Source organism: Columba livia, chromosome 1 (genome assembly GCF_036013475.1).
Source record: "Columba livia isolate bColLiv1 breed racing homer chromosome 1, bColLiv1.pat.W.v2, whole genome shotgun sequence".
Classification (NCBI taxonomy): Eukaryota; Metazoa; Chordata; class Aves; order Columbiformes; family Columbidae; genus Columba; species Columba livia.
The window spans coordinates 105,674,544-105,688,262 of record NC_088602.1 but is presented as its reverse complement, the minus strand read 5'-3'; the positions used below and the strand labels follow the sequence as shown (position 1 = coordinate 105,688,262).

At 42.4% G+C, this 13,719-nt stretch overlaps 2 protein-coding genes across 5 annotated transcripts in view; one reads left to right on the top strand and one right to left on the bottom strand.

The window, feature by feature from the left end:
- The window catches only part of PCYT1B (phosphate cytidylyltransferase 1B, choline), a 53,275-nt gene extending 48,952 nt beyond the window's left edge, over positions 1 to 4,323 (bottom strand). Inside the window, exon 1 of the mRNA XM_021289298.2 lies at positions 4,093 to 4,323. Coding sequence (XP_021144973.2) covers positions 4,093 to 4,158 — 66 coding nt within the window. The 5' untranslated portion in view covers positions 4,159 to 4,323. The remainder of the gene's footprint in view (positions 1 to 4,092) is intronic.
- Positions 4,324 to 6,746: 2,423 nt separating this feature from the next.
- Positions 6,747 to 13,719, top strand: part of POLA1 (DNA polymerase alpha 1, catalytic subunit) — a 209,440-nt gene continuing 202,467 nt past the window's right edge. For 3 of the 4 annotated variants that reach the window (XM_065070769.1, XM_065070753.1, XM_065070763.1), the window contains exons 1-7: positions 6,849 to 7,006; positions 8,821 to 8,945; positions 9,879 to 9,975; positions 10,455 to 10,535; positions 11,309 to 11,424; positions 11,681 to 11,743; positions 12,746 to 12,844. In XM_065070769.1, coding sequence (XP_064926841.1) covers positions 6,976 to 7,006; positions 8,821 to 8,945; positions 9,879 to 9,975; positions 10,455 to 10,535; positions 11,309 to 11,424; positions 11,681 to 11,743; positions 12,746 to 12,844 — 612 coding nt within the window. In that variant the 5' untranslated portion in view covers positions 6,849 to 6,975. Of the gene's footprint in view, positions 7,007 to 8,820; positions 8,946 to 9,878; positions 9,976 to 10,454; positions 10,536 to 11,308; positions 11,425 to 11,680; positions 11,744 to 12,745; positions 12,845 to 13,719 lie in introns of all 4 variants that reach the window. The other variant, XM_065070777.1, reaches the window with a different exon arrangement.

Genomic DNA, 13,719 nt, shown 5'->3' with positions numbered 1-13,719 from the left:
AACTGCTTATGATGAGTCTTGGGATTGGAAACTCACCTTTTATTGTATCAGTGTCTCCCATTTTGTCTAAACTAAGGCAGATGAAGGTACCAGAACTGCTTGGAAGGAGTTATTCTCTCATGTTCACAATTACTTTCCTGCTAGTGTCCACAAGGAATAACCAAAAGCATCTTAGTTGGACTTGAAAGGAAGGAAAAATTTGTGACTGGCTAGTGTTGGGAAGCAGTATCAGATGGAACAGGGAGACACCTGAAAAGCACAACAGAATGCTAACTATTAGGTAGATCAGGCACAAACAACACAAATTTGTCATCTACCATTTGTAAAAACTTTCTGCTTTTGCTTCCCTGTGCAAAAAGATCGTCTCAGCTCCTCCTTTACTATGGTAACTGTTACACTATTTCTGAGGCATTTGTACACTGTAGTGATTTTTAAACAAAAAAGCACCAATACTTTCCAAGATATAAGACATAAGGAGGCTAATCATTCTGCTTCAAGTGGGGGCATGAGTAGCATGCAGTAAAAGAAAAACTAGGTCACACTTTGTAGAGTGAAGCTGTAGAAAAAGTACTAGGAAACAGGACAACAAAACATCTTTTTTTTTCAAATACAAAACCCTTCAAACCTCATTTAATCAAAGGCTACATTTGCTACTTTTTTAACAGACTAATTTAAATAAAAGGGGGAAGGGAAATGGGTTTTTCCTAGGACTAATTTTTCACACTTTGGGCAGATACGATACTGAAATGAGATTACAGTAATTTGTTCTCATATTCAAGCACAAGATAGCACTGGCATTTCTGTGACCTCCCTGCCATATCTGAAAGGAGGTGATATGGGCTGGTATGTGGCATGTTCTTTTCATCTTCAGACAACTCAAAGGAGTGAGGCTTCACTATTTTCAGGACTGGCCTTCTAGAAGGCCTGTGGAGCATAAAGAGACAGGGGAACAGGTAGAAGGCAAATCCATCCCACAGATTGTCCTGAGGCATGCTCAGCCTGTGTCCAGTCAACGTTTGACTGTCTCCTCTATCTGGGCCTGCTTTGAGCAGGAGGAAGACTAGAGATCTCCAGAGGTCCTTTCCCACCTGAGCTATTCTAAGATCCCACACTTAGACAAGCTAGCTACAGCAAGGTGGTAAAATTATTTATGCTGTTGTCTTAAGGTGAAGAAACAGCATAGAGCAGAGAAGCCTCAGTAAATCTGGGAGAGGTAGAAAAAATTGGGGAAGTAGTTATGGCTGAAAGATGGGAGGGAAAGTGGAAAGTCATTTCCCAGTTTCTGTATTATTACTTGTGGATTAAATAATTCCTAAGCAGGTCATGAGTTTTTGAAAAGTACCTGTAAGAGCAAGAGAATGAGTGATCCTTACTAACAGCTAAACTTCTGTAGTCTCGATGCCTTAGTACAGTGAAATGTTAATGATATATAAATATATATATATGGAAAGTGATTCACTGTGTAAGATTTTGTTATAATAAATGAAAGGCTTTAGCCATAAGATTAGGTTGACATGGGCTCTGTGTCAGTGCCCTGAATGCATTAATAGGTTTTAATAAGCCTGACCACCCTCAGCTGGGGTGTTCCCATATCCTGCTGCCCAAGGACCAAAGAGCCACACTTCAGTTCAGCCTTTGGCCTTCAGTCCATGCCTGAACCATATTGTAAGAGTGGGTATCTCTAGCTGAGCCTGGCAATGGACCCTCTTGGACTCGACCTCAACTGATTGACTGACTTCTTGCTCTGGCTTAGGACCTGCCTCATCACCATGGACTTGCCTGGTGATCATTGTATCATTGTTTTGGTTGGAAGAGACCTTCAAAGGTCATCTAGTCCAACCTCCCTGCAATGGGCAGGGACATCTTCAACTAGATCAGGTTGCTCAGAGCCCTGTCCAGCCTGGCCTGGAATGTCTCCAGGGATGGGGCATCTACCACCTCCCTGGGCAACCTGTGCCATTACTTTACCACCCTCATCATAAAAAGAAGTCTTCCTTATATCTAGCCTGAATCTCCCTCTTTTATTTTAAAATAATTACGCCCTGTCCTGTCATAATACACCCTGCTAAAAAGTCCGTCCCCATCTTTCTTATAGGCCCCTTTTAAGTACTGACTGCAATAAGGTTTCCCTGGAACCTCCTCTTCTCCCTTCTCTTCTCAATGATCACTGAGCTGTGTCTGACCCAGATAACCATCACTGGATCTGACCCTGAGTTGAGTTTCTGGTTGGCCTTGGACCTGCTTCATTTCCATGGACTTGTTTGCTTTGGGCTGACTCCCATCCCCAGGCCAATCTGCTTGTGGTCCTCAGGTTCTGGGGAACAGGGCCACAACTGTCCTGCCAGCCTCACCATGCTCATATGGAGCAGTGGACCCTTTCTGTTCCCCCAGTCTGTGAGCACAGTCTTTACCAGCACCAACCCAGGAACAAAGAGTTGTCAGGATTACAACTACACTTTGTAGCATATAATGATGCTTTCCTCCTTTCTGCCCAAGAGACATGAAATGGTGGATGCTGAGGTATTCACCAATGGAAGCACATTTAATCTTCAGCCAGGTCTTGAAATGTAACAGCCTCTCTGCAGTAATGTTCTGCTTATAGATTAATTGTTCATTTTTGTGCAATTGTAAAGCAAGAGTGCTGAAAGTAGTTAAAACAGAGACTTTCATGCTGTGGCAATAACTGTATGCTTTTGAATACCATTGGCATCAGACTTAATTTTTAGACATTATAATTATGTGAGAGCTCATTCTCTGTGAGTTTGCTCTAGCTTGTCTTCCCTATTTAATTTAGATTATAATATTTTGTACTTTTCTTCTAGGCTTGAATAGGAATATTGTATTAGGCAAGCAGGTGATGAGATTCTGCTCTCTGTTCTGGTTATTGTAATTCCATCAATTCTGGTTGAGTTACTACATTTGGTGTAATATAACTACAATTAGAATTTAATAAATAGATGTATATATTTTTTAAAGAAGTATGTCTGGATGTTCATTCCATAGACCTTTTTTCTCTGTCAGAAAGGAAATAGTGTTGTTCCAGTTTTTATTTCACATTTGCATTTCAGAGCCTCAACATCCTAATAGCAACTTTATTTTCTTCAGGTGAGCAGGTAACTCAGGTAGGAAATGAAAATGAACTGTGCAGTGAAAAAAAGGCATTTTCAGGCCTGATAAGCAATGAACCTGCCCTTTGAACATAAATGTCTGCATTATCTTTATTGATAAACAAATGGAGAAGCATCTATTTCTTCACATTTCTATCAGTTAACTACCTCTGAAGAGTTTTGAAAACAAAGGCCTTGTGGTAAGTACTAATTTGAGATCTTTTTATGTTTAATTTATGTAATCTGTGCTCCTTTAGGAGTTTAGTCCCTCATACAGTTAAGTAATTAATGTAGAAATGTCATGTGAATAGCATGATTCAGTAAGCAGCTGCTGAAATGAGGTAGTCAGAGCTGGATCATATTAGACGTAAAAACAAAATTAAGTGATAACATGAATTCATACAGACCAATATAATGATTAAAAATAAGAGAATTTAATACTCCACGTTTGTAGGAAACATACACATAGAGCATATACACTTATATCCTGAGCACTAGCATGGACAGACACACACACAATTCTCCATGAAGATGATATGATAATGTTTAGGCATTTTGCGTCAGCCATAGTACAGGTGAATTTGCTACCTTGCTATAGGTCATGGTTTAGTCACATTCTGTTTTTTATACCACCCCTCTTAGTTTCAACAGTTTTTTTTTCATCATCCAAAAATTACCAACCTTAAGTTCCATGTGTAATGTCTGAATCTGAGAGCTTTAACTGCTAATACCACTGTCTTTGAGACAGATCAAGCATGCCATAGACATAAAAAGGAAGACAAGAAGAATCCCCAATACAGTAATTATTTTGTCCATTCAACTTAGGTTTGATACTATAGCCCATTTGTACTTTCATATGTTAATATATACTACTGTTTATATTATCTTTGAGCTCTTGCAATGAGTTTACAATATTTTCTATTCATAACTTATGTATTTAAATTACAGCTCTAAGAAAACAACATGGAAAATACGTCTTTGTCACCTTTCGTTGAAATCTGGCAGTTTCCTGAGCTTCCTCCTCTGTTCCGTGTGTTTTGCTGCCCACCATCTTCACCACTGTGCACCTCTCGCACTTTTCTCTGCAGCTACCACGCTTTCCTTGAGAGAACCTTGGGTGGCTCTGAGCTGCACAGCAGAATTCCCACTTCTTGTACTTAAAAGACAATTAAGCAAAGGTCATGCCAAACTGTTCTTGTGTGTCTGTCCCAAGGGAGGTTGAAAATCAGCTCAAAGTAATCTGCTGTGATAAAGCCAGTTAGAAGAGCAAGTGCTGGGTTATTTTTCTTTTTCAAAGCAAAGTGCGTCACCTTCCCCTCTCTTTTTTCTTCCCCCTGCAGCATTTAAATATGCTTGTTATACTGTGCTGTGGGAAACAGATGCATTTTTGTTAAGACTAGAGATGAATGTCAGGACTGAACTAGCATTCATGAAAAAGGCTTTTGTTTGATCTGCGCTGTCCCACAGTGGAGCTATGGCAACAACTTCCGTTTGGTAAATTAACTGTATCACTGTGTACCGGCTCAAATCATGGCATCACCTGAATAACAAACATGCCACTGTTTGTTTAACAGCTCACAAAGGGTATTGTTTTATTTTTAATCAGTATTAAAATCAAGTCACTTCAAAATTCCAAAGCATTGTTGTTTTATAAATGTTTCTCTACAATAGTTTAAAAAATTGAGTAGCTTCTGAATTTGAACAGCACATCATGCCCAGTGGTGTGATCTTGTTTTCTGCATGTGTTTAAAAAAAAAAAAAAGAAAACAAAACAAAACAGCGGATACACAGATGAAAGGCTGTCTGTAGGTCAGACAAGCATCTTCCTACTGCTGTCAGTGTTTCAAAGGATGTGAGTTTGCCACAGCTACAGACTGGCCTACACTGATGACATCTGAAAAAAAGATCAAGGTTCTAAGCAGACCTAAGCCATTTTAGAGAAGATGAGTTGTAAATCTGCAGTTGTCTCAACCAATAGTTTTAGAAACCTTTTCAACTATACTTGAGACTGGAACGTACCCTTTTCCAGACACAGCTCTTGCTCCTTGGCTGAAGGCTGGTGTGTAATACGCTTGACTTACGTGAATGAAGGTGTTGCTGTAGGATCCAGATGAGTACAACATACCCCACTTTCCCCTCACCACCCAATCAGCTGTACATAAGGAAAAAGTTAACTGGTCTTTTCTCTGATCCCTCTGTGCACATAGATTCAGACTAGATTTCTTAAGAGGCTATATATATATTTTTTTTCATGTCTAGCAAGGAAGGGAAAAAAATGTGTCCTGGTTTCAGCTGGGATAGAGTTAATTTTCTTCCTTGTAGCTGGTATAGTGCTGTGGTTTGGATTGGATATGAGAAGAATGTTGATAACACACTGATGTTTTAGTTGTTGTTAAACAGTTGAGGACTTTTCACCTTCTCATACTGGCCTGCAAAGGAGAAGGTGTGGGGAGTGCACAAAATGTTGGGAGGGGGTATGGCTGGGACAGCTGACCCCAACTGACCAAGGGGATATTCCATACCATATGATGATGTATCCAGCATATATTTTGGGGGAAGAAGGACGGGTGACATCTGGAGTGATGGCTTTTCCTCCCCAAGTAACCATTAGCTGTGGTGGAGCCCTGCTCTCCTGGAGATGGCTGAACACCTGCGTGCCCATGGGAAGTAGTGAATGAATTCCTTGTTTTGTTTTGCTTGCACGTGCGGCTTTTGCCTTACCTAGTAAATTGTCTTTATCTCACTTTTACCCTTCGAATTCTCTCCACAATCCCATGGGTGGGGTGTGCGGGGTGGGGAAGGTTGGAGGGGGCAAGTGATCAAGCAACTGTGTGGGGCTTAGTTGCTGGCTGGGGTTAAACCATGATAAAAAGGTAAAAGGATTTGGGAAACAGGAAGGCATCCAACACATTATCTATTTTTTCCCCAAGCTGACCAACCACAACCTGTCCAGACTAGGGAATAATTTACTGAAGGAGTTTGTGAAACTTGTGACAGAGCATAATGCTATGTACTCTAAATATACAAGAAGAAAACCATGGCTGTTATGGATGTTATTCATAGTCTGCCACGATCAGCCTCCTATATATATTGTTATATTGTTTAAAATAGTGTGGGAAATACTAATTTCTACCAGAAGCTACTGATTTGCAGACAATGTTGTTGCATATGGTCCTTGACCCCCATGCTGCAGCCTGGCTTGTTTTTAGCCGGTTGAAATCAACCACCACCTTCTCCCACTTCAGGAGTGTGCACTTACGCTATTTTGCTCTAATTAAGGCACCGTGCCACTAGGGTTTATGGACCCCTACATCCCCGCAGCAGGGGTGGGAGTCCGGCTGGAGACCCCTAAAGCGCAGCTCACGGGATGGCGCTGACCTGCTGCCGCCGTTGCCCTGAGGCCTTGGTGCGAAATAACGAGCCCATCTGCGCTCAACGCCTTGGAAAACGCCACTGCTGCCACCGCAGAGCGCGGGTTGTAGCGCGGGGCCGGCCCCGGCTCCGCAAACTGCCCGGGCCAGCGGGAGGCGCCCCCCCAGGCCTCAGCCGGACCCGACAGCCGGCGCAGGCCTCGCCCAGGAAGTGGCACCGCCTCGCCCGGGGCTTCCTTCCCGCGCTCGGCTCCCGGCGGGGGGGAGGTGGGCTGAGGCCCCCTCCCGCAGCTCCGCGCAGGCCCCCGCTCCCCCTCCGCCCCACTAGCGGCCGTCGCTCGCCCCCCGCCCCGGACGGCGGCGCCGGGCCCGCCCCCGCGCGGAGGCGGCCGGTGCCGCCGCGGCTGCTGATTGGCTGCCGCCCTGGCGGCGGCTCGCGGGGCTCCCGTCTCGCGCCACTTTCGGGAGCCTTGGCGCGAGCGGAGCGCGCGGGCGCCATGGCCGAGAGCGGCGCCCAAAGCCGGGACGGTGAGGCCCGCGGGGAGCCCGGAGTGGCAGCGTCCCCATCCCCCTCCCCGCGGCGGCTGCCGTCGTTTCGGTTTTAGGAGGGGGTCGGGGCGGGGGGAATGTGTGTGCAACGGGGCAGCGGCACTCGGTGCGGGGACTGGGCGGGGAGAGGAGGAGAGCCCGCGCGCGTCGGGTGTCCGCGCGGGTGCGGGAGCGTGCGCGCGTGTCTCTGGGCAGCCCTTCGAGAGGGTCCCGCACCTGCGGGGGCCGGCGCTGAGCGGGGCCGTAACTGCGCTGCCCAAGGGGGGGGACCCTCTCCCCGCGGGGGGTGGGGGTGCACACCGGGAAGGACGGTTTCTGCTCTGCCCCCGCTGCCCCGCACTGCTCCCCGCAGCTGGTTTTCTCCCGGCGGTGAGGCCAGGTTGTCACAGGAGGGGAGGGAAGGCTGTAGCCCTACCTCCCCCTCACGGCCGCCGGCCTGGGCACTTGCAGCCTGGGCACTCCCTGCTGCTGAGGGCACCGACATGCGCGGGTGGGTCCCAGCCGGGAAGGGAAATACGTTTGTTTCAGAAGGAGCATGTTGCCTTAGGTGCTTTCTCATGGTAAGTGCAAACAGTTGACAGAAAATCTTGTATAAATACACCCAGAGTAAGGAAGATGTGCCAGGGGAGGTTTAGGTTGGACATGAGGAAAAGGTTCTTCCCCCAGCGGGTGGTGGAGCACTGGAACAGGCTCCCCAGGGAGGTGTCACGGCCCCAAGCCTGACAGTGTTCAAGAAGAGACTGGACAATGCCCTGAGACACATGGTGTGAACTGTGGGGTTGTCCTGTGCAGGGACAGGAGTTGGACTCGATGATGCTTGTGGGTCCCTTCCAACTCAGGACATTCTATGATTCTGCTCTTTTAGAATCTTGGTAACGTCTCTCCCATCTAAATAAAATCTTTGTATTCTCATGAAACAAGATTTTTAGTGAGGCTTTGTTGGCCTTTTTCAGCCCCAGATCCTCCTAACAATTTCTGAGCTCCTTGACAGATTTCATCCTGACTTGATAGAGGCTGTTACCAGGAAGGGACTGGCCGCCTCTGCTGGCTGCCTGGCCTGGATGCGTGCATTCATCCTGGGTCTCCTCTGCCTGCAGCTGGGGGATTCAGCTGTCATGTAAAACCATTAGTCTTGCTCCTGGGCTAATTGTGTGTTGTCTGCTTTCGTAAGTTGGGTTCAGCTCATTCGTTCTTTGTGGTCAGATAAATGCACCATCCCGCCAATCGAGAGAGAAAAAGAAGTGGAGGCCACCTTGCTTGGGGGAGTGTTGCAAAGGGAATAAAGTGTGCAAGGAAATGGGGTGGCAGTCTTCTGCCAAAAAATTACTAGTTTGTCTCAGTCTAGCTGTACTCTTAAACATTGTGAAACGGCTTAAAAAATTACTGCTTTGTAGCAATATAGGCCTTTTCTAAGTCTGTTCCCGAGTTGTCATGGAGACATGCAAAATAAAAGGAGCTGGAAATTCCCAAGGAAGGAGTGGGGGGATCTTTTTCGGATAAGAGGTGGTGAGATTTGAGACATGCTTTGGAAATCTAGATGGTAGCTTCTCACTAAATGTGAACTGGCATGAAGCCTGTTTGATCTCTGTGTCTGTCTGAGACTATGCCTTCAGTATAATTCCAGAATTGGCTTATCAAGAGCCACCCATGAATGTGTGGTTTTAGCCAAGTATTCCTCTATGTCAATTTTAACAAAGCTGCAGCCATCTATTAGGATGTCACTGAACACTAAGTACCAAAGCTAACAGCAGCTCATTACTAAGCTTATTTCCCTGCTTTTTAATTAATTGCAGCTATGTATGAGTCTGGAAATTTTGCAGCATCACGTTCTAGGCGTGAGAGGAAGTCTAAAAGAGGCCAGCAAGAAGCACTGGAACGTCTGAAAAAAGCCAAAGCTGGTGAAAAAATAAAATATGAGGTGAAAATTCATCATCTTTCTTTTTAATAAAAAGTGGATGTGCGATAAGGTGCTTAACTACCCTTTATACGAATACGAAACGAAACCTGCCTTTCAGATCAGCTTTTGTTTTTAAACAGTGTATGTTTTTTCAGAATGTAATTGTAGTTGTAAGCTGCTTTCTGGTATCATTTATTTCTTTCTGTTTTCAAAGCAAAAACAATTTTAGTAAATGTAAGTCACATGCTTGATATTGCTTGAAAACTATCCACTGGGGAAGGACCAACTTTTAACATCTAATTGCATAATTAATGTTATGGTAGGAAGGACTTTTAAAATCATTTGAAGTTAAAAAAAAATTTAAAATTAATTTCAAAGGTTTATGTGACTGAAATCTATTAATATTGATGTGCTCTTTCCAGAAAGAAGCCAGAATTTAAGTATTTAACTGGTAGAACTGGAATCTGGCAGTGTAACATTGATACTGCCCAGTTAATTGTAATGCCAACAGGAAGTGACTTCCACATTGAGGTGGATAAATCTAAAGAAGTGTGAAGTGCGTAGATTGTTAACATGCAAATGTACTCTGAGGCGCAGAAGAGCATCTTCAGCATTATGCTTAGGCACATCGAATCACCTTCCTTTTCACTGATCACTCATCTTGGTGTTTGAGAGTAGAGCTAAAGGTCAGAAGTTTCCATTGGTAGGATTTTTTTTTCATCGGTAGATTTTGACTATCAGTATACTGTGATGATTTTAAAAATTTATAATTTGTCTTTTCTCACTGCCAAAAATGAAACTGAAGCTGAATGAATAACTGCGCTTACTAGTTGTGAACAATCTAACGGTGTAGGAAACCGTGCATTTCTTGGGAACTTTTATGTTCTTAGTGATGATCTATATTAATAAGTAATGGTATGAGAGCTGTTAATCCTCAGTATACCTTAACTGTAGGTTGAGGAGTTCACGGGTGTTTATGATGAAATAGATGAGGAAGAATACTCCAAGAGGGTCAGAGAACGTCAGGATGATGACTGGATTGTTGATGATGGTAAGTTAAGATTAATTTCGCGGGTTATTTTGATTATAGTGTTGTAACTTAAATAGGCTTCATAATGTTCAGGATTTGAGTTAAGTTATAGTTAGTACATTCTTACAAATTGTTTTAGGAGACAAGAAAAAGAAGCTTTTATATGGAAATGAATCTTTTGCATTGTTCTTGCAGTATTAGGCTGGTAATGAAAATATTTTTCCATTAAGAACTGGTTTTGAAATTTTATTTCCAGTTATCAGTGATGTAACTTTAAAAGTACTGTAATTGAGAATTTCTAATTAAACATGTAATAATATATTTAGTCTAAAAGAAGACATAGCTGAGAGTGCTGTAGTTTTTAACGCTTTTGTATTTACAACTTTTGCTCCATATTAAAGAGGGAAAGTGTTTAAATATATAAAACTTCGTATTATGAATATATTTAGAAATAGAAGACAATTTAAAATACAAATTGTTAACAATTTGGTTTTCTACAGATGGGATAGGTTATGTAGAAGATGGAAGGGAAATATTTGATGAAGATCTGGATGATGATGCTCTTGGTTCCAATAAGAAAGGTAGGTTGAACATGACTATTGTAGAATGTCTTCCAGTGGCTTTTAAAGGGTACCTAAAATGGACAAGTCCTTGGCATTAGTATGTGATCAGTGTGGCCAAATGATACGTTACTTGAAGCTCTGTAGTTCTATGCCTGTGACTGTGGATTTTGTTTGTATCCCATGATACAGAAGACAGAGGTCCACAAATTGAGGTCAAATCACTGCTGATTACTTTAACACTACTGGGGCAGTTTTGCTTATGGTCTTCTGTGGGATACATATTCACTTCTAGAACAAATACATCTAGGAATGATCTTGTTTTCCAAAGCCACTGTCTAAAGGATGTGTGATCTCTTGCATTCTTTTAGGGATCTGGGATCAGATGATTTTGCCAACTTCTATGAAGTTGGTGGCAAACTGAGAAACTTAGTCTGATGTTGAGAATCCAAGCCTAGTGCTAAACTCCTGGATACTCTGCTTTTTTTGTTTTCTGGAGATGCTTCCATGTAAAGCATCTTTGTCCTTTTTCTGGAATATGAATTTGAGTATGCAAAGATCATCTGTGACGTGACTAGGAAAGATGGGGTGCTGACAGGGTTTTGCTTTTTTGGTGTGTGCATGACAGCTGCTAGAAAGCTGGCAGCAAATGAATGGTGATTAGGCTTCATTTCAACCGGCAGTGTAAAGGTGGAAGAAATAGACTACCTGAACTATGTATTCCTGCTAATAACTGGACCCTGAAATATTGAGCTTTTCTAATGTGGAATTCACAATTTTATATTTTCCTGTAGGAAAAGGTGGCAAAATATCTACAGTTGATAAAAAGAATGTGAAAAAATCTGTGGTGTCAAAGCCAAACACAATTAAGTCTATGTTTATAGCCAGTGCTGGGAAGAAAAGCACAGATGTAAGTTTTTACATTTTTGAATTTAAAGATTTCTAACTTGTTTGCGGTGTTTTAGTGGGAATGGAATAAAGCAAGGGCTCATTTCAGTTTCTCGTGTCTAGCAAGCCATAAACTCCCATTACAATCTCTTGTGTATGCATCATTCTTGAAAATGTTGTGTGTGTTTTGTAGGAACCCTTTATTCATTTGCTGCTGGTCTCCTGATTGGGTTTGCACATCTAACTTACAACTGTTTGGCTAATCTGTTATTTTACAGAAAACTGTGGACCTGTCAAAGGATGATTTACTAGGCGATATTCTACAAGACCTTAATGCTGAAGTAAGTATTTTAATAAAATCTGCTGGAAACACCTTAATCCATTCATTTTTCTTGCTGTGGAACATATCAAGAAAATAAAGTTCTTCCTAAAACTAGACCATCTAAGATTGGTTTCTCCTGTAGCACACCTGCTTGGTTTATTCCACATATGTATGCAGTCTACCTGTCATCTCCACCATGCAGAAGTTGCATGACTGTTGGTTTGATAAGCCAAAACTACTGTGTCCTGATTGGAAATGGTTTATATGAATGTGATGTAGAGCCTGTGCTATTGCAGCCTTCTAGGTTTTAGTCAGCTTGGAGTGGAATAGGACTTATGTGCTGTACACGATTCAGATGCAGGTATGTGTACCACTGCACTCCAGCCGGTGTGTACTGTAGGATGTTTCCATCTGGCGTGTTTGGATTCATGAGAAGAGCTGAGGGAGGACTGTTTCAGCAGATGATGTAGCCTGAACTTCTGTCTGCCTCCTCCAGCTTTCCACAGTTTGCTACAGAGAACCAGATTAACCCTCCTTCTGAGTTAGGAATGCAGGATGGCTGCTGTAGCAGGCTTGGGCTGTCTCAAATGAAGCTATTCTTCATCATTAATGACTTTTCAATGAGTTAATGCGCCTTAGCAGGATTTCTTAAAACTGAAAGGATTGCTTACATGTAAACCATGAAACTGCTGTAGTGGTGAGATCCTGGACTGAGATATGTTGTATCATAAAAAGCATAGTGTGTTTTTAGAGATCAATAAGAGGGGTATAGATGTTCCAATATAAATTTGTTATCTTGTTCTTGTGCGCTTACTATTTTACTCCTCCCTATGACATCTCATTTAGACTTATAATACGTTAGGCTATCAAAAACCCGCAAATCATTAAGCGAATGCATTTTAATGCTATTGTGCTGGTGGCCTTCTTTCTCTTTGATGGAAAATGTTACTAACGAAGGCAAAAGAAAACACTAAACGCCACCTCTTCATTTTGTCACTTTCCCTTTCCTTTCTATATTCAGACTGTTCCGATAAGTCCACCACCAATTATAACACTGAAAAGGAAAAGATCTGCTGGAGTGCCACTGAATCCTTTCTCTGTGCAGTCCCAAAATCCTAAGGTAAAGGAAAAAAATCAAAAAAGTTCTTGTTAAGAAGTATTAATCTGTATTGGTTGATTGGAATACCATTGTCTTTTATTTCTGCTTCTAGAAATTACCTTTCTCATTAGCTTCCTTTCAATGTTACTGTGTAACTTCATGCATTTTTTGTCTTCCCCTTCCATGTTAGTACATAAGCAGATTACAACTCTTTCTGTATCTTTAGTGCAATAGTAGTATATAGCTGTTAATATTTGACAGGTGAAACTGTTTTTATAAAATGTTAGGTGCATCATAGGAAGGTGAGCTTCCGCTTTGTCTCTTTTTTCCCAAGAGTAGAAAAGATCCTTGTGGCAAAGAAAGGATGATGGGAACTGAAATAAGCAGACAAAAGAGTAATTGTGGGTGTGGAAAAGGATAATAAACTCATCTTCTGCAGAAATGGAAAGCAAATGTAAAATTAAAGCTATGGATAGAAATTTACCCCAGTGGAAGATTTTAGAGTGAAAGGAGAGATGGGCTGCCAAGGATGGAAGGCTAGCATTTTGTTAAAGAATTTTGGTAAATGAGAAGGACTCTATAGCTGGAAATATAATGAATTATTGTTATGTAATGAGAGTTTGTAGAGGGCAAATGAAGTAGAGTAGATTTATCTGATTTGTGAAGCCTTATGTAATACTGACATCAACTCTTATGTCGAAAATGATCGCTAGCGGCACTCATTTCAACAGTTGTGTTGAAGCCTAGGAGTAATTGAAAAAGAAAAAGGGCGGGGGGGGGGGGAGGGAGATATAGTAAGAGAGAATCTTTGACTTTATTGTGCAAAACACTGGTCACTTTTAGTAGGAAACACTGAGAATGAAATTAATTCCCAGACAGTCTGTTCAGATGATAGC